A 20,207-nucleotide genomic window follows, 5' to 3' on the forward strand; every position below is an offset into this window, starting at 1 on the left:
ATCATGTTTACCCTGCTATTCCCTTCTCTACTCCCCCGCCCATCCCCTTTTAGCTTTCTAGTTTCTGCAGTTAATCTAGGTTATATACACAAATCTGAAGATTTGGATTAGGAGAGTACATGAGATGTTTGTCTTTCTGGATTGGGCTTAATTCACTCAATATATCTTTGTAATCTTTTCTGAAGATTTATCTGAAGATTTCATGATTTCAGTTTTTATAATGGAATAGTCTTCTATAATGTATATGTATCTCAGTCCACCATTTTATAGACATTGTGGAGGGGCGGCTTCAAAGGCTTGTCAGTTGGACAAGTTGGTGGTAGGATAGAGTTTAAAGCTTCTAGCAGTGTGGTTCCAAAGACACTGCCAGCTTTATGGGTGACTTTTTAATCCTTTGGATCAAGGCATATTAACACCTGGCCCAGCATTCCAACCAGAAATTGGTACAAATGCTTCTTTCTTTCTTTCTTTCTTTCTTTCTTTCTTTCTTTCTTTCTTTCTTTCTTTCTTTCTTTCTTTCCTTCTCTCTCTCTCTCTCTCTCTCTCTCTCTCTCTCTCTCTCTCTCTCTCTCTCTCTTTCTCTTTCTCTCTCTCTTATGTATACAGTGTTCTGTCTGTCTGTATGCTTGCAGGCCAGAAGAGGGCACCAGATCTTATTACAGATGGCTGTGAGCCACCATGTGGTTGCTGGGAATTGAACTCAGAACCTCTGGAAGAGCAGTCATTGCTCTTAACCTCTGAGCCATCTCTCCAGTCCCCTGTAACCATTTTTCTTAATGGATGTACTGATTTCCTTAACTTCCTCATATCTCTTCTTGCTGTGGGGTGGCTTAATGGAATCCATTTTGTTGGCACCAACAATTAGCTGTTTCATACCCATTGTGTAAGCCAAAAGGGCATCCTCACAGGTGTGCCTATTCTTGGAGATACCAGCTTCAGATTCATCAGCACTAGCAGCTACAATCAAGACAGCACAACCATCCTGAGATATGTCTGTACTGATGTTATTGATAAAATCTCTGTATCCTAGGTCTTCAGTGATAGTCACAAAATGTTTGCTGGTAAAATTTCCACAGGGAGATGTGGTGTGATGCTCATGCCATGCTCATGCTTTTAGTTTCTCTAAGACCCGGGCTTTCTTGAAAGAGCTGCTTTCTATCTGAGCAGCCTCCTTTTCATCTTTTCAGTGATTAGTTTATCAGTTCCACCACATTTGTAGATGGCCAGCAGTGGGGGACTTGCCTGAGTCTGCACACGCAATGATGACACTGTTGATGTGAGTCTTTCCCTTTCCCGTTTTTGCTTCAGCTTGGTTTTCATAACAGTAAGCCTGTAACTCTTAAGCATTCCCTTTTGCTCTTCCACTCCAGTCTTCCCTGCTCAGATGGGCTTCTGGGTTCTGTCTACTCCCAGCCCAGTAATCCTCTTCCTTCTTGAGATAGAGGGAAGATGGCAAAAGAGGCAAGAACCAGAATGTGGAGTCACTCAGTTCCCAGGTGACCTTGGGTACACCTCTTTTCTTAATCTCGGTTTCCTGTCTGAAATGGTCATGACATTTGCCTTGAATGTAGTTGGAGAGCTCATCCTAGTGCTTGGATAACTCATTTAGAAAAGTTAACCCTGGCCTGTATTACTGAAACTCAAAGGGTGAGAAAGGGCAAAGCCGAGGCTTCCTGGTGCTTTTCTGATGCCAGGTCTGAGGTGGGACTGGATAGGCAACTCAGGTGTTATGTTGCCTAGGTTCTCCCTAAGGCAGTTTTTGACACACTTGCAGCAGGGGAGTGGGGAAGGAAGAAGGCACAAAAATGAGCCTGGCAGTAAAGGGTGCTTTGGGAGTCTCTAGAGTCTAGTGGTAGAGCTCAGAGGACTTGAAGCCTCTTTTCCTCCTGATCTCGTGTGCATTCTCCAGGAGGAAGCTTTCTGGCATCACTGGGCAGACAGGAACAACCGTCACTGCTGCAGGGTTTCTAGAAAGTCCAGTTATATAGGTCAGTGTTGTCATTCAGACTTCATGGCTACTTTTTTTTTGGTTTTTTGAGACAGGGTTTCTCTGTGGTTTTGGAGCCTGTCCTGGATCTAGCTCTTGTAGACCAGGCTGGTCTCGAACTCACAGAGATCCGCCTGCCTCTGCCTCCCGAGTGCTGGGATTAAAGGCGTGCGCCACCACCGCCCGGCATGGCTACTTTTTTTAATTGGAGGGTAGCTCCTCCTCAGTCCTTAGGCCAGGCCACTTCCTTTGCCTGGGCCTCTTTTGGCATGCAGGGGTGTCTTTGTGCTGTGAAATAGTTATGTGTGCACTTAGGTGTTTTCTGGCCTTTTTACCCCCTTCTCCCTACCCCCAGTCAAGGAACTTGAAGTTAGGAGGAAGGAGAAATTCCTGCTTCTTGTTGGTGCTTTGGGGTACACTGTGTAGCACGGGTCAGTTGAAGAAAGAGGGAACTCCAAGATGAAATTTTAGGGCCTATGTGTCAGCAGGAAGGTCCAGCCTCTTCAATGGACTGAACCCCAAACAACTGTACAAAGGCATATTTATTGATTGTTACATAAAGTATTTCCTCTTGCCAAGGTCTCTAATTTCCATGTCTTACTGAAGGGGGCGTCACATGTCCCCATGACTTTAGTCCTTTATTATATATCATTTGCAATACATAATGATACAGGAGCCTCAGGTGTGCCTCAGGTGCTTTGTGACCAAAGTCATGGAATGGTTGCAGTGCCCCTTCAGGAAAACCTACAAATCGCGGGAAACAGCCACTGTTTTCCACGAGGATTCTCCAAGGTCAAAGGACTTCTAGAAAACAGCTGTTCACTCTAATGTCTACCCAGCTACAGTGACTGTAAATTTCTACACCAGAGGGGAGCATATCTTCTGGCCATAGACCCCTCACAGCTTTGATGGGTGCTAAGCTGCCAGTCTCATTTTGTTGCTGCCTCCTTCTGGCTTCCAACCTGGATTTCATAGCCCAGAAAGGAGAAATTCCTGCTTCTTGTTGGTGCTTTGTTCTCTCTGAGCCCTGCCAGTTTGTTGCTCCAGTTTGTTACCTGTCTTCCCTGTTTCTCTTCAGCCTTGGGCACCACCTAGGTTCCTTGTCTCTTTAGTGTTGGTCTTACTTTCCTGATCCAGGAGCTGGCCTTTTTCTAGCCCCCACCCCAAAGCCCTTTTTTCACTTTGTGGTTTTGGTGAGTGTTTTTCCTAGATCATTAACACCATCTCACTCTGTAGTCCAGATAGCCCTAGAATTTACTATAAAGCTCAGGCTGGCTTTAAACTTGTGGCAATCCCCCGTCTCAGCATTCTGAGTGTTGGGATTAAAGGTATTTAATCATTTCTGTATTAATGCAGATTCTCTTCTCCATGGACATTCCTGAAACTGGGCGTTGCTTTACTGTGTATGATAGGATGAGAGTTGGTGCTGAAGCCTTGATGGGTGCTAAGCTTCAGCATTTTCTCCTTGGTTCCGTTGCTATGGTGCTGTTTGGGCTAATGCTAAATATAGTAAGAAGGAAAATACACTTTAGTGCATTGGTGAAAATAGTAAGACCTGTGGATGTCCCCAAAGGGCTTCAAGTATTTCCAGAAGTTGGAGAATATGCTTTGAAAACCTCTGCCTTCCTACTCCTCTGCCTCCTCCCCTTTGGTCTTCAGTTCAGGTGTCCCCATCTAAGCTTCAGCATCCTTGATTTGGTTGTTGCACGTACCCTAGTTTACTGTCTAAGATGATCTGATACTGGTAGGAAGACCAGACAGTGGCCTTGTCGGTTTTCCTTACCATTGCCTTCAGCCTCCAGCCCTGGCTCAGAACCCAGTATGTAGTAGGCACTTTATGACTAGCTGTCTGTTGAGAGACTATCTGTTGAGAGAATAAACTGCGTATGTTGGGGCCCATTGCTATGTCAGACACCCCTTTCCAAGATACTTCTAGCCTTGTGAAGAGGAAGAAGTATGCCTGCTAGGCAAGTGACATAAAGCTAAGAGCTGCATTGCGGTTGTAGGATGAATGAGGGTGAAACCCGGGCACAGTGAGGTCTATGTGTCTATGAAAGGAGCAATGATACCTTGTCAAAACTTCCTGGACTACTTGGCCTGGTTCCTGACTGGTTTCCGACGGCACCTTTTGTTTTGCTTTTTTGTGTTTTCCCCATTTCTCCTTCAGGTCACAGTTACCTAGAGAGGCTCCTGAATGTTGAAGTGCCTCAGAAAGTTAGGTAAGTTCCATTCCAGGGCCTCCCACAAGGGTGGTCAGGGCACATCGTGGGGTGGGTGGAGGTGACCACCAGGTGGAAGTTTTTACTGAGGCTAAGCCTTCCCTCCTTATCCATGGCACTACTAACTGACCCATGTTCCCTTAGCCTGGTCCCTCTGTAACCAGGCAGCAAACAATATGACTGTCAGGTCTCTGGGCAACATTCAATCAGTATCACTTGTTAGCTCTGACTCATGAGTTTCATGGCTGTAAATGAGGTATAACAACCATTTAAAATGAGGTGTGGTGGAGTGGTGTAGTTGGGGCTCAAGGGTGCTTCCTGCCCTGGATTAGACCTAGATTACTTGGGTCCAGGACACTGGCTTCTCAGGAGTCGTGCTCTGCTATCCTGAGCTAACCCTTCCTTACTTTGGGGCAGAGAGGGTCAGTGCTTAGGATGAAGAAATGGGGTCTGGGCATACCTTTGGCTTACCTGGCCCTCGGGTGAGTAGTGAGCAGGCCTCAGAAGAGATGGGACTTTTCTGGGCCCCATAGATTGAGATAGACCTGGGTAAAGTATTTCTATGCTCTGCTTCACTGTAACAATGCCTAAGATATTCATCTTGCAAAGGAAAATGGTTCAGTTAGCTCACAGTTGTAGAGCCTTCCATCCATGACCAGTCAGCCCTGCTGCTTTGGAGAGTAGAGGAATGTGGTAGAACAAGGCTGGTCATCTTATGGCTGGGACTTGCAAGGAGAAAGGGAGGAAAGGATCCCTAATAAGCTGAAACCCTCCAGCTGGGTCCCACCTGTCAAAGTGTCCTAGTAGCTCTGTACTGGGACCAAAGCCTTTAGTACACAGGTCTTTGGGGGACAGTGAAGATCCAAACCATAGCAAGTTCCTATCCCAAATGAGATCTCTGATAGGTTGATATCAAACAAGATTCAGAAACTGATATCACTCTCTATTCAGTAAGCCACTGGGGATGGCTGCTGTCTTCCTATCTAGCCTAGACTGTTGTTTTGTGGTCCAGGACTGGTCATCTAATATTGGTCCTAACTTGAGGACTTAGAAAAAGCTTGGATGTAGAGTTCTCACAGTGCTCTGCTTTGCTTTCAGCCTGGAGCAGGAGTCCACCAAGGAGGCTGAGTCTGAGGAGGCAGCTCCTCCTCCTGAGGAGGAGCCAGAGGTAAGACTACAGGCCAGAGACGGGTAGGACTTGAGCTCTCCAGGTCTGAATATGTGCCACAGCTATCCTGAGCCTCAGGATCCACGTGGGCTTCTTCAAGACTTGGTTCTTCCTGTAGGTCTCCAAAAACAGTGACTGTACCTCGAAACTTGTGACCACTGACCAGGCAACAGACATTGAAGAGCAGCAAGGTGAGTTGGCCTGGCCCTGTCTCTTGGGGTACAGAGCCCCATTTTCTGATCTGATAGGCCAAAGATAAATTAAACCTGAAGAGGCCATAATCTTATGGCTGGAGCTGCTGCTGGGTGTCGCATGAGTAACTTTAGCTGGGTGGTTAGGAAGCAGAGAGAAGTGCCCGAATAAAGTGAAGGAGCCACATCCAGGTCATGAGACCCACTCCAGGGGATTCCTGAAGAACTGCAGGCTGGGTCTGAATGCTTACCTGGCATTCAGGTTTCTAACTTTTCTAGTACAAAAAGGGTAGGGTTACTTGTGGGCTTTGGGAGTTGGTCAGGAGCCCTGCCTGGCTTCCCAGGCTACTGGTAGTTTCTTGGAGTCTGGCTCCTGTTTCTCTGTGGAGGGTGATTTCCCTGGTGTGAAGAAATGGCAGTGGTAAGGTTTTGAGCAAAACATCCTCTTTGTGAACGGGCCAAGGATAGTTGTGCCAGCTTGAAAGCTCCCAGGACTGCTGCAAAGATGCTTTGGAGTAAAGGGTACTTCCTTTTGGTGTGAAATAGAATGTACTGTGCCTTGTATGATGCCTCCATGAAAGGAACCTTCCTCCTCCTGTCATGATGGCACCAATTGAAGGCAGGAGAGGTGTGTTTGTCATGTGGTAGAGGGAGTGGCATGTAGATTGAGGCTTCGGTGGTGCTGCCCTGCCGTCTGTGTCACAGTTGCCTAGTATTAGGGCTGGAGGACCTGACTTGAGAGCCAGTATTCTGGGCTCAAGGTTAGTCACTGCTAAGATTAGTGTTTCTGCCATTGCCCCCCTGAGGTTGCCAGGAGGGGGCCTTGCTCCTCCTGTAACCGTTGGTGCTGAATCCCTTCCCTAAAATTGACATGAATACTCCTGGCATCCATACAACCTCACTGAAATCGCTCTCTCCACAGAAGCCAAGCTTGACCAAACAGATGGACACAGAGACCCACCTCCGAGTGCCAGGTTTGCATCTGGGAGGGGTATGCCGGCAGTTCTGGTCCGAGGTTTGCATCTGGGAAGGGTATGCCGGCAGTTCTGGTCTGAGGTTTGCATCTGGGAAGGGTATGCCGGCAGTTCTGGTCCGAGGTTTGCATCTGGGAAGGGTATGCCGGCAGTTCTGGTCCGAGGTTTGCATCTGGGAAGGGTATGCTGGCAGTTCTGGTCCGAGGTTTGCATCTGGGAAGGGGTATGCCGGCAGTTCTGGTCTGAGGCTTCCAGAAGGCCTCGAACCAAGCTGGGGTTCTTGTGTAGGAGGGTAGGTATGTTTGTTGCCAGGCATTCTACTTCTTGTCTGGTATCATAACTCAATTCTCTGACTAAACAGAGGAGAAAGCTTGATGCTGTAGATGCTGGCTTAGGAATGGGTGATTGTGTCCTTCTGCGTGCTTCTGGCTCTGTGACCTTTGACTGGCCACCTATATTTTTCTGAGAGGGCAGCAAAGGGCCAGTCTTCAGTCTCTTCCAGTCCAGAGTTCTGTGGCTTGAGCCCAGATTTGTTTGTAAAGGATGATCTTTATGAAATGTAGCAGGGCCGTGAGGTGGGTTCTTAGGTCCTCTTTATGATGTGTCCTGTCTGTGGTAGGAGGAAACGCAGCTATAAGCAGGCAATGAGTGAACCAGACGAGGAGCATCTGGAGGATGAGGAGCTGCAACCCCCGCAGAACAAGACCCCTTCCCCACCCTGTCCAGCCAACAAGGTAAGCAGGTTCTTGCCCTTACTTGGTGTCAGCCCTGCCTGCTCTGTGCTTACTCTGGCTCTGGTCTACAGGTGGTACGGCCACTCCGGACCTTCTTGCACACAGTGCAGAAGAACCAGATGCTCATGACCCCTACTTTGGCTTCCCGCAGCAGTGTCATGAAGTCCTTCATTAAACGCAACACTCCCCTCCGTGTGGACCCTAAGGTAAGGGAGCCCATCCCTTGGCTGTGCTGTGCTGGAACTGGGGCAGTGTGGTTGAAGGCTCTCTTAGTTTGCTGGAGGTAGTGTGTGGGCCCGGTCATCTGGAGACCTGACACTGATCACAGGGCAGTTAAGGCCTCTGTGGCCAGGGGTTGCCTTAATACTATGGTGCTGTTTGGGCCTTATGGACCCTGGACTGTAACTCAGAGGCTCAACCACTTGGTGAACCCTAGGCTGGAAAGTGGGAGGATTGGCCAGACCTAATGCTGGCCATCATGTCCACAAACCAGTGGTGGGAGTGACTTGGAGGAACAGGTGAAGACCTTGATTGTTGGGAGGGAGAGCTGGGTGGGATAAGGTAGCAGAGTGTTGTGAAAGGCCCTGAATAGACCCACTGCCACAGATAGGTGCGTGGCCTGCCCTGTAGGACATCCCTTGGCATTAACTCTTGGTGTTTTCTGTTTCCTCTCCACAGTGCAGCTTTGTTGTAAGTAAAGTGTTTTACTGCCCCTTAACAGAGCTACACCTAGTTCTTAACTATGTCCATGTCACTGTGTAGCTGACAGTCCCCGTGGAAGCGCTAACATGGCAAGTGGGAGTGTTAGGAAGACAGATGTGCATGTGAGGGCACTGGAGTCACCAGGGTAACTGGTGGGATCCAGCTGTTCTGGGACTCTGTGTCTTCCCGCTGTAGAGATTTCCCTCTGCCCTTACCCTGCTACAGGGAGAACAAGGGTGGGGTGTGACCTACAGTGTTTATCCAGGCCACAGCTAAAAGTGCTTCTCACAGCCATCTTCTTCCTCATCCCCAGCACTGGGGCCTGAGGATCGGAAAAAAGAACAGACATGTCTCTGGTTCACAGAGCCACTGAGATTTATTGGCCATAGACCTGAGCAGTAGCCCTGATGGGATATGTGATGGAGTAAAATTGGTAGCTATAAACTGAGACTGGGTTCAGCTATGCAGGTTACAGTGTAGCTGTTGTCAGTGGCACCTGGAAACATGACCAAAGAAGCTGTTCTTTTTCTGGACACCTCAGAGCTGGGCCAAGCTGGGCTTGGTCACTTGCTGTGAACAAGAGCTTTAGGGGCCGCCCACAGTCCTGTTCCCTCTGTCTGGTGGTTGCTGTCTAGACCAGTGTCGTAAGAGAGAGGGCCTGCTTTTGGTTCCAGCCACCTGGCTTGCTTGCCCCCGAAATAATCACACAGAAACTGTATTAATTAAAACACTGCTTGGCCATTAGCTTTAGCCTCTTATTGGCTAACTCTCACATCTTGATTTAACCCATTTTTAATAATCTGTATATCACCATGATGTCCTGGTTTACCAGGAAAGATTCAGCTTGTCTGCTCTATGGCGGTTCTCTAACTCTGCTTTCTTTCTCCCAGCATTCAGTTCTGTCTACTTTGTCTACCTAAGTTCTGCCCTATCAAAAGGCCAAGGTAGTTTCTTTATTTAACCAATAAAAGCAACACATAGACACAAGGACTTCCTACACCAGACCAGTTATTTCTTAGCTTCTGTTTAAAGAATTGAAGATGCACACACATACAGATAATGTGGGTTTTTAAAAAAATTATTTTATTTTTTTTTGTGTGTGTGTGTATACACATGTATGTGTACATGCAAGCACACGCTATGGGACATGTTTGGAAGGAGGTTAGAGGAAGTCAGAGGATAGTGTTTTTTGAGTCTGTTCTCTTTTTGTCATGTGGAGTTCTGGGGTCAAAGTAAGATTGTCAGTCTTGGTGGCAGGTGCTTCTGCCCTTCTCAGAGGTCCGGTATTTAAAAGTGAAACTACAGGCAGGGTAGATACACTACAAGGGAAGAACAGGCCGAGTGGGTCCAGGAGAAAGGGGAGCTGGTTGCTAGGAGTAGGGTGTAGATGGTTTTCTGCTCTAGTAAACTTTTGATTGACAGATGGAAACTGACCTATGCAGGTGTGGGTTGTACATCTCTTAATTTTAATAAAATGTAAGCCCAGTAATACATAGGTTTGTGATGTTAATAAGGTTTTTTTTTTTTTTTTTTGGTTTTTCGAGACAGGGTTTCTCTGTGGTTTTGGAGCCTGTCCTGGAACTAGCTCTGTAGACCAGGCTGGTCTCGAACTCACAGAGATCCACCTGCCTCTGCCTCCCAAGTGCTGGGATTAAAGGCGTGCGCCACCACCGCCCGGCCAATAAGGTTTTTTTTGCCTTCCTAAAAATTCATGCTGAGGACACGGCTGCTTTATTATGTGTGCAATCTAAAACTGGTTTGGCTCACTTCCTTCTAGTTCTCTGATGGATTCTAGAGTACATTTGATCACAAACTGCAAATGGAATCGCTAGGGAGAAGAGTGGTTCCCATTTTTCTTCCTGAGTCTGGATAGTTGTAGAACCAGGGCCTGCTAACAGTCACCCATTTCTTCCTTGTGATTCCCCAAAGATCATTGCTTTTCAGGCTCTTCTATACCCAGCTTGGTTTCTGTGGCTCCTAGTGTTCCTCTTTCTTTCCATTTCTCTCTTAAATATTTTTGGTTTAAATAAAAAAAGTCACACAGTATGGAATTTGGAGGAAGGTATGTTTCTATGAATTTTAATGTGGTTTATAATGTGGGATATAGATCATGTCCGTTACCCACAGAAAGTTCTTAGCCTCTCCTTCACAGCCACACCCTCCTCATCCTCTAATCTCAGCAGCCACACACTTGTTCTTTGTCACCAGGAATATTTTTGGAGGATGTCATGTGATTTGTGTTAAGTCATATGCTACCACCCTTGCTGGTTAGACACTGTTCTTCCATATACGGTTGTGAACCTATCTAAATTGTTGCATTTGAAATGTTTTTTGTAAACACCACATATTTGGCTTTTTTTTTTTAAATTAGGCAGTGTCTTTTATTACACACACACACACACACACACGCGCACGCACAGTTTTACATGTGTGGGTATTTTATATGCATGGATGTCTGTGCACCATGCACCACTTGCATGCTTTATACCCAGGAAGGCCAGAAAGGGCATCAGGTTCTCTGGAACTAGAGTTAGAGATGTTTGTGAGCCACCTTGTGGGTGCTGGAAAGTACTAGTCTGTTCCTTGGTCAGGGAGTTTGGAGCCCCTCCCCACCCTTGCTGTTGCATATGGTTATGACTTCCTGGATGTGCCTGGCAGGTGTCGCCAGCACTGATCTCTTCAGCTAGCCAGCTCTTAATGTTGTTTTAAAAATTATTAACACAGGCATATCACACGAAGTCTGGAAACTAAAAAGACATAGCACCCTTGATCTAGCTCACTAGAAGGCACTGTGTTTTTGAAGAGTGGTGCATGTGTGCACTCCTAGCATGCACTGGAAGTCACAGTGCTGATAAGTAGCTCTTCATCCTGCCCTCCCACATAGAGCATCCGCAGACACTTTGTGAGTTCCCTTCCTTTGCATTCTTAGTCTTTAGTCTTTTTTTTTTTTAAAGCTGTTTATATAATTCTAATCAACACACATCTAATTTGGGGCTGTTTTTTGTGTTGCTTACAAGTTGGGTTTTTGAGAGGCATTCAGGTCCACCTGGAAGGAGAAACTGAATGTCTGTGCTTGCCTAGAGTGGGCGCAGGGTACACTGGGGCATCACTTCCCGAGAAGCATCTGCTGCTGTGTGTGACTGAGAACTGATGCACGCTGCCAGACAACCTTTAGGGTTGGTGGGTGTCCTCATTCACATCCCAGTACCCGCCCTGCCCTCTCAGGAGAAGGAGCGCCAGCGTCTGGAGAGCCTGCGGCGGAAGGAGGAGGCTGAGCAGCTGCGCAGACAGAAAGTGGAGGAGGAAAAGCGACGGCGACTGGAGGAGCTGAAGCTGTAAGTGTCCCCACTTCCAGCCCAGCTTGCCCAGCCTAGGCATGCTCTCCTTAACTGTGCTGTGCCCACAGGAAGCGTGAAGAGCGCCTCCGCAAGGTGCTGCAGGCCCGTGAGCGGGTGGAGCAGATGAAGGAGGAAAAGAAGAAGCAGATTGAACAGAAGTTTGCTCAGATTGATGAGAAGACAGAGAGGGTGAGTCTGGGCTGATGGGCAGGTGGGTGATGCCTGCTGGGGCCCAAGCACTGAAGGGTGGGACTAGACTCCTCCCCAAGTCATCCACTGGGTGACTTGTGTACCCCTGCTTTCTGTCACATGGGCTCTGGAGTCTCTTCTGAGGCAAGTTAAATGCTGGAAGTCTGACCTAAGTTTTCCAGCAACTCTTTGTGAGTGGGCAGTCTTGGGAAGGTATGACTTTTTGTGCCTTTTCCCTGGGCTTGAGCAGCAAGCAGGATTTGTAGTAGAATTGGGGTGCTTATCACAGAGCCCTGAGTCTCACTCTGTATTCTGAGTGAGGGGCTGCTCCAGAGAGCAATGTGAGTGGATTCTTCAGGCTAAGGAGGAGCGGCTGGCAGAGAAGGCCAAGAAGAAGGCAGCTGCCAAGAAGATGGAGGAAGTAGAGGCACGCCGGAAGCAGGAGGAGGAGGCACGCAGGCTCAGGTGGCTCCAACAGGTATGATTACAGGTGGGGCCAGAGAAGAAGTGGGGTAAGACAGACTCTGATGCTGACATGCCTTGAACACTGGACACACCCATCTTGTAGAGTAGATCATGCTGGACTACATGCTGACTTGAGGGTTGGGTGCTGGTAACTTTTTCTAGACACTTTTTCTCGACACCAAAGTTTGGGGATTAAATACGTGCATCTGGTATCAGGCCTCCCCTCACAATTGCTATTTCTTAGCAGGTTACTCAAGTAGCAGCAATCTTGCTGATATGGTTGTAGTTGGGAGCAAACTTCACTAATGTGTATTAAGTACTACATCCCTGGAATATGCTGAATGTCCTGCAAGCGGTGGCATTTACCCTCCATCCTTGGGCCTTAGCCTTGGAAGAGTAGGGTCTGGCTCTTCCTGGGAACTGGCAGTCTTACTACTTTAGGGAACAAATGTCCATCATTGGGAAGTTCTAGTACTAATCTGTATGGTTTATTTATGCTGTGATAGACACTTCTTAAGTGAGGGGCAGGTGTTGTGCTTTTCCTGTTTTACAGATGGGAAACTGACTGTGGGGTCCGATGGCTTGCCCATTGTACGCAGATGGCTTGCCCATTGTACGCAGATGGCTTGCCCATTGTACGCAGATGGCTTGCCCATTGTACGCAGATGGCTTGCCCATTGTACGCAGATGGCTTGCCCATTGTACGCAGATGGCTTGCCCATTGTACGCAGATGGCTTGCCCATTGTACGCAGATGGCTTGCCCATTGTACGCAGATGGCTTGCCCATTGTACGCAGTTAGCTCCAGGCTCCACTCGTGCTTGTTAGTTGTGCTGCAGCAGTTGCCAGATGCCTTTCAGTCTGGCCATGACTTCAAAAGTTCGTTTGTCAAGGAGTCTGGTGACTCAGTCCTAGCTGCTGTCATAGTAGTGGTTAGTGCCTTAGGAGCCCTGGCTGTGGGCAGGAGCAGCCCCTTGGCTGGCTTCTCCCTGTGGGCCCAAGCCTGGTTTGAGTGTCCTGCACTTCAATGCATTGCCAACTCAGGAGGAAGAGGAGCGGCGGCATCAAGAGATGCTACAGCGGAAGAGGGAAGAGGAGCAGGAGCAGCGCAAGGCAGCTGAAGCCAGGCGGCTGGCGGAGCAGCGTGAGCAGGAGCGGCAACTGGCGGAGCAAGAGCGGCGGAGGGAGCAGGAACGCAAGAGGGAGCAGGAGTGTCTTCAGGCCAAGAGGTGAGGCCGCCCACTGGCCATTTACTACTATCCCATGTGAGGAGTGAGAGGCAGCAGGGCCATTGCTTCTTGGCGGTTCTCATCTTCTCTTGAAGGTTGGCAGGCTTGCCCCTGGCTTCAAAACCAAATGCCTATAGCAGGTGGACCACCAAATAGGGTGTATGCCAGCTGTGGACGATTCAAGGGGCAACAGCTAGGGGGTCACACCATCTTTTATTCTGCTTCCACCAAATGTGCTGACTTCTTTGGTGTCTTTCTCAGTAGATACAGTAGGGTGGAAGACTCTCAGGACAGACTAGCACTTCTCTCTAGAGCCGCCACAGGCATCATCATAGGCAGGAGGGATGTTTGTAGTGAAGTACAGGACACGGAGTATCTTCAGCTCTGGCCCCTGTGCTTCCCTGTGGTGGTGGTAACCCAGTGAGGTGTTCTCCTCCTCGGCATTTATTACGATTGTGCCCACATGTGTGTGAAGACCCACAGGCTAAGCAACTGTTTCCTCTCCTCCTCAACTCCTGAGCAACTGTCTTTGTGGTGGGTATAGGCTTTATGAAGAAGTGAGGACCTCAGCTGGAAGCTCATGGCAGTATAAGGGACATATGGATGACACAAAGCATCCCTGCTCAGAGATAAGGGGCTGGAGTGGAATGGGTGGTGAGGGCCCTATTAGGTTTGAGGGGTGATGGGGTGTTGTGGTTGGTATCTCTGAGCTGCATGCTCTGCAGGTTTTCTTATTTAATCCTTACATGAAGCTCTTACAGCATAGAAACTGCCAGTTTTATGGAGGAAACTGGTTTGAGAGGGGAGGCTAAATGACTTGTTTGAGGTCAACTCCTGAGTGTGGAGGTGACACCAACCCCTCCCTGCTGTGGGTGGAGCCGAGTGCTCTGTTGTCCCACGTGGTTGTTGTGACAAGGCTGGAGGAAGGGTGTCACCATTGATTAAAAGGAAAGGTCAGGCTCAGGGTCTGCACCTGCCTGCAGGAGTGGGGCTGCACGTTTTAGACTCAAGTCAGGCTCAGAATCTCAGAATCTTGCCTTTGGAGAGAGAGTCTAGCTGGTGGCCATTTCTAGTGTTCCCTTCTCTAAAGGCATGGCCACCAAGCCTAGCTTTCGGAACAGGGCTGGGGTCCCATTACTGCCCTGACAGATTCTTGTGGTTCTCAGGGAGATGCAGGAGAGAGAGAAAGCCCTGCGGCTACAGAAGGAACGACTTCAGAGGGAACTGGAGGAGAAGAAGAAGGTAGGGTGCTGGAGTGTGGGCTCCCTGTGGGTGAGAGAATTGGGAATCGTACGCTAGACTCTTCAGGCAGACTTGGCAGGCCTGCCTTGTCACATGGGGCGACAGTGTGGCAAGAGGGGAGGGGAGTCACATGCATCTTGTTATTGGCTGGGTCCCAGGAAGAACAGCAGCGCCTGGCTGAGCAACGACTGAAGGAAGAGCAGGCAAAGAAAGCCAAGGAGGCGGCAGCCAGCAAGGCCCTGAACGTGACTGTGGATGTGCAGGTGAGGCCTGTGCCTGCACTGGGAGCTGCTCTACCCCATTCTCGGTTTGCTTACGAGCTCAGGCTGTGTTAGAGCCTGAAGAAAGGACAAGTCACTTACTAGTCTTTTTTTTTCTCCCTTTTTCTTTTTGGTGGCAGGGTCTGTCTCTGTAACCCAGACTGGCCTTAAATTTGTTTTTTTTTTTTTGTTTTGTTTTGTTTTTTGAGGCAGGGTTTCTCTGTAGCTTTGGAGCCTGTCCTGGAACTCGCTCTGTAGACCAAACTGGCCTCGAACTCACAGAAATCTGTCTGACTCTGCCTTCTGACTGCTAGGATTAAAAGTGTGAGCCACCACCACCTGGCCTGGCCTCAAATTTGTAATCCCTTCACAGATGTTAATCTCTAACCTCTCAGTTCCAGGTATTACAGGCATGTTGGCCTATACCTTACTTCTGTTTTTGCTGTTTTTCATAATGCATACGTTTTTGATATTATAAAACTAGAATTTTTGGTTTTTCGAGACAGGGTTTCTCTGTGTAGATTTGGTTCCTGTCCTGGAACCCACTCTTATAGACCAGTCTGGCCTTGAACTCACTGGGATTAAAGGCGTGTGCTACCACTGCCCGGCTAGACTGTTATTTTAAAAACAACAACAGCAACAAAAACAGCTTTTTTTGAGACAGGGCCTTGCTATGTAGCTCTGAGATCTGCTGTCTCTGCCTTCCAAGTGCACTATCATACCCACCCTAGACATCTGTCTTACATATAAATTTCTTTCTTTTGATGGCTGTGTCCCAGTTAATCATACTGGGATTTGACAAGCTCCTGTTGATGAATGAGTATTTAAATTGTTTAGAAAACAGATTATCACTGCCACAAAGTCAAGATGTAAAATTTAGTTAAAGGAATGGAGGGCAAGCTGAAGTCATGGTGTGTCTTGTAGCATCTCTGAGCGGGAGGGCAAGTGGAAGAAAACTGGGCATGGTGCAAAGTGATGTGTGTTGCTTGGCTTGTTCAAATGATGATGTTGAGAAGTAGGTGGAGATGACTAGAGTGTCTGTATCCTCCGGGAATGCAGCAAAGGGGAGTAATGGCCATGCTGATTTTCTTTTTCTCCAGTCTCCTGTTTGTACCTCATATCAAATGACTCCACAGGGACCCAAATCCCACCCCAAGATCAACACAGATAACTATGGAATGGACCTAAATAGTGATGACTCCACGGATGATGAGGCTCATCCCCGGAAGCCCATCCCTTCCTGGGCCAAAGGTGAGCAGATCCCTGAGCTCCTGAAGAGGCTTGGGCCGCCTTCCTCGTCTTTGTGGCGTGTGGAAGTGGTGGCTTAGCTGTTAGCGGCTTATGGCATTGACCTGAGAGGCTTGTGTTGGGCTTTGAGCATGCACCTAGAGGTAGGAGGAATATTCTGACTGAAGGCTCATCTGAGGATATAGGATGAAGGGTGTTGAGTTCTTTACTCTTTCTTGATGATTGTAGCTATGTGACGTAGACTTGAGTCCCCTTGTCAGAGTCTGGCCCAGCAGGACTTTTGAGGCTTGGACCCCAGTAAGCACCCATGGGTGAGCATAGTACTGAGGGTGTAGCCGGGTTTGGTTGGAATGCTAAGACTAAGAAAGGTCATGAGAAGGGGTATGTACTAGAGCAGGATTTGTTCCCTCATCATCCTCAAGGGCCCTCCTCAGCCTGGTTGGCAGGGCTGTGACTCCCGCAGCTCTGCTGCTTCAGCCTGCGTTCTTCCTTAGGGTCCGTGAGGTTGGTGAGAGTAGCCAGGCAAGAAGACTTCATATCTGGAGACAGGCTTGTCTTCACACTTAGCTCTGCAATTCATCTGCCATGTGCCTTGGGCAAGTCTCCACCTACAAAATGGGGAGAATAAACTATTGCCCAAGCCTACTCCCAGTGTGCTTTGTTTGGGCTCGGCTGCTAAAAGATGGAGATAAGAGCATAATTGGTGTTGGGAGGGGATGGGCAGGAGGAGGTCTCCAGAGGAGCAGGTAGAGTAGGGTCTGGGCATGCTGGTCTGGAGAGGGTGGCTGGACTCTGTAGGTAGGTGCAGGGATCAGGGACGCTCCCAGGGAACATCAAGCAGTGATCCAGGCTTCTGGTTTCCTCAGGCACCCAGCTCAGCCAGGCCATCATCCACCAGTACTACCATCCCCCGAACCTTCCAGAGCTCTTCGGAATCATTCTCCCACTGGACTTGGAGGACATCTTTAAGAAGAGCAAACCCCGCTACCACAAGCGCACTAGCTCTGCTGCTTGGAACTCGCCACCCCTGAAAGCCACCAGGGTCGCAAGTAGCCTGGCCTATAGCCTGAAGAAGCCATGAGGCAAATCCTCAACTCTCCTGGCAGTACTGGGCCTAAGCATGTCTGTCTGTCTGTTTCTGTGTTGGGATGGTGCTCTTCTGTCTGTTCATGCCATTGTTCCTCTGCTTGTCAGGTGTTCCCAACCCTGATTGGAGAATGGGCTTGACGGGTGAGTGGGGAAGAACCAGATTCAGCACTGATTGGTCTGTAGGCAGTACTCTGTAAATAGATTGTTAAAATTCAGTTGACTTAGTTTTTAGTGTTTGTGAGGTAATTTAATAAAGTATACACCTTGAAGCTGCTGTGGCTATTGTGAAGATGACTAGGGGCTTCAGTGGGGTGTTGGTCTGCAACAGTAATTCTTGGGCCTTCATCTGCAGTGCCTCAAGGTCACTGATGCCAGACAACCCCTGGGAAGCATGTCAGCATGTTGTCATAGGGCAGTTGAGCATGCTTCCCGTTTGTAAATGGAGCCTGTTCCCTGAGAAAGCCCTGGCCTGTGACACAGCTCTCTTATTTAGTCTTATGCGCTCAGCCTGACCACTCCTCTGGCTCTGGGGAGTGGAAGGACTTGAGAAAGTCCTACTGGGATTTGATCAGGGAAGGACTGCCCTTCAAGATGACCCTAGGACCTGTGCTTACAAGCAGGGGCAGATTTCACCACAAAACCACCAGCCACTAAGTAAGTGCTTAGCTGAGTGCAGGTGGCCCTAGTCTTGATAGCTTCTAACTGATGCTGTTTCCCTAGAACTGGGGTCAGCCACGTGGAGCAGGCAGACAGGCCAAATCAACCCACAGTTGCCTTGAACATGCCTGTAGGAAGGCCCATGTGTTTGCTCATTACCTTCAGCTGCTCCACGCTAAGGGCAGTTAAATTATGTGGTCTGAGATGCTGACAAGCTTGTGGAAAACTGTTCAGAAGACCTTTGCCAATTGCTTTAGGTGAAAATAAAGACTAAATACGAAGGCAGTAGTGCTTTATACAGTGGGAAACAGTGAACACAGTAGTCCTGGTCTAGATCTTCCCCTGCAGAGTTCATTTACGGTTTGTTCATTAAAGTATGGTGCACATAGTACAGTTTATTCTGCGGATTCGCACTGTAACAGCTGAGTAAACTGCAGGACAGGTCTCTAAAATCACAAGGTCAAATTCACTTGTCAGCACATTTTTCAGCACTTAGAAAATCAGCAGGAAGACAATTATGCTGAATCTTGCCAGCATTTGATCTTGTCTGTATTTCTTTTGCCACCCTAACGACTATATGGAGATATTTCACCGTGGTTTTAATTTGCTGGCTGATGGTGAATATCATTTCAGATTCTTATTTACCACCTGGATATCTTTTATTGGCAACAAGTCTGTTTTCAAGTCCTTTGTTCATGTTGTGTTGGTGCCTGATGTTAGCCTGGACCCTCAGTTATTTCTTTTGACCATAAACTATCTCTCTGGACTGGTGTGGAGGTGCAGAAATAAAGATACAACTTACATGGTTTTATCAGGAGGGAGGTTTTTGTTGTCTCTCATGAAGTCCTGAGTTTACATGCTGAAGAATTTTTCTCGTTTATTCTCCAAGCAGCTTTTATACCAAAACATAAACTGAGTGGGAAATACACCAGCATTCTGTCTCCTAGGTAACCAGGTGAATGGGCTTTTTGTCACGTCCACTTTGCCTATCTGCTCTGTATGCTAGCTATCACGTAGGCTTAAATCAACATTTCTATCAGGCATCCTCCAAATTACAAAAAAGGAGCAGCAACATCCTAACGTTTTGTTAGGTTGCCATGGCCTGTCTGCAGGGTTACCTGATCATCCTCAGGTGGGGCCTATGGTTTCAGAGCCTGGCTGCCACACCATATAGAAATATGGGCCTACAGTTTTGAAGTAGGATTTTTTACTGTGGAGTTTACGATACTTATATTGTAGGAATGCAGTCTTTGTCAGATATGTTTTGTGCTGTTTAAACTGCAGCCCGCCTTTCACAGAGCATCATTTCTAATTTGGGGACTATGGGTTGTGCCTTTTTAAAGTCATGTCTAAGAAATGGAAAGATTTCCTTCTGTGTTTCCTAAAATATTCCATGATTGACAGTGCATAAGGATTTATAATCATCTCCAGTTAACTTTTTAAACTATAGATGTCTGCCTTTGTATTTGAGCACATGCCGTTGGATAAATTGTAGCACCATTCACTGTAGAGACTTATTTTCCACTGCATCTCTTTGCATCTTTATCGGGGGAGCACAGTGGCATGGGCCCGTGTGCAGACTCTGCTCAGGCTCCCCGAGGACCAGAACTTGTAGTACGTCTTAATTCAGTGCTTTAAGTCTTCCAGCTTTGCATTTCCTTTTCTGAATTAATTTTGACTTTTATTTTACCTTTTCCTGTAAACTTTAGAATCAGCCTATATGTATAAAATTTCTCAGTTTTGACTAGGATTTCATTGAATATATAGATAATTGGAGGGGAGCTTGGCACACTTACGATATTTGTTGTCTGTGAACAGCTTATCATTATACCCTTGGTTTCTTGCATCAGCATTTTGTGGTCTCAGCATATACATCCTGTACATTTTCTGTTAAATATTTATTTTTGTGGAGTTACTGTAAATGTTACTGCTTTTCTGATTTTGGTTTATACTTGTTCATTGTTGGTATATAGAAATACAATTGCCTTTTGCGTGTTTGTCTTGTATTTTGTGATATAACTACAGCAATACTCAGGGAAATTAATGGCACTATTTCTTCCTGTTAGGGCCTGTTAGGGGTGAAGAAAGATCTACACGGCCTCAATTGCCACTTTAAGAAATTAGAAAAGTGGCTGGAAAGTTGACTTAGTGGTCAAGAGTGCTGACTACTCCAGAGGTCCTGGGTTTAATTCCTAGTACCTACACGGTGGCTTATAACCTTAATTCCAGTTCCAGGGATTTGATTCCCTCTTCTGGTCTCCATGGGCACTGTACCCAGTGTGCTCAGCACAGATACACATGCAGGTAGAACACCCATACACATAAAATAAATAAAAGAAGCTAGACAACGATGCATTTAAAGTGACAGCACAAGTAGAGCAGAAATCAATGATAGGCCGGGCGGTGGTGGCGCACGCCTTTAATCCCAGCACTCGGGAGGCAGAGGCAGGCGGATCTCTGTGAGTTCGAGGCCAGCCTGGTCTACAAGAGCTAGTTCCAGGACAGGAACCAAAAGC

General features: G+C 47.7%; 1 protein-coding gene across 2 annotated transcripts in view; it reads left to right on the plus strand.

Annotated features, from left to right (window-relative positions):
* Incenp (inner centromere protein) overlaps positions 1-19,671 on the plus strand; it is a 33,095-nt gene extending 13,424 nt beyond the window's left edge. The window contains exons 5-18 of one of the 2 annotated variants that reach the window (XM_057778028.1): positions 4,155-4,206; positions 5,305-5,374; positions 5,493-5,565; positions 6,488-6,539; positions 7,159-7,273; positions 7,345-7,479; positions 11,201-11,310; positions 11,382-11,502; positions 11,861-11,980; positions 13,011-13,195; positions 14,362-14,437; positions 14,596-14,700; positions 15,798-15,948; positions 16,812-19,671. In XM_057778028.1, the coding sequence (XP_057634011.1) occupies positions 4,155-4,206; positions 5,305-5,374; positions 5,493-5,565; positions 6,488-6,539; positions 7,159-7,273; positions 7,345-7,479; positions 11,201-11,310; positions 11,382-11,502; positions 11,861-11,980; positions 13,011-13,195; positions 14,362-14,437; positions 14,596-14,700; positions 15,798-15,948; positions 16,812-17,026 (1,580 nt within the window). In that variant the 3' untranslated portion in view covers positions 17,027-19,671. The remainder of the gene's footprint in view (positions 1-4,154; positions 4,207-5,304; positions 5,375-5,492; positions 5,566-6,487; positions 6,540-7,158; positions 7,274-7,344; positions 7,480-11,200; positions 11,311-11,381; positions 11,503-11,860; positions 11,981-13,010; positions 13,196-14,361; positions 14,438-14,595; positions 14,701-15,797; positions 15,949-16,811) is intronic. The other variant, XM_057778029.1, reaches the window with a different exon arrangement.
* Positions 19,672-20,207: the final 536 nt, after the last annotated feature.

Source organism: Chionomys nivalis, chromosome 8 (genome assembly GCF_950005125.1).
Source record: "Chionomys nivalis chromosome 8, mChiNiv1.1, whole genome shotgun sequence".
In the NCBI taxonomy this organism is placed as follows: domain Eukaryota; kingdom Metazoa; phylum Chordata; class Mammalia; order Rodentia; family Cricetidae; genus Chionomys; species Chionomys nivalis.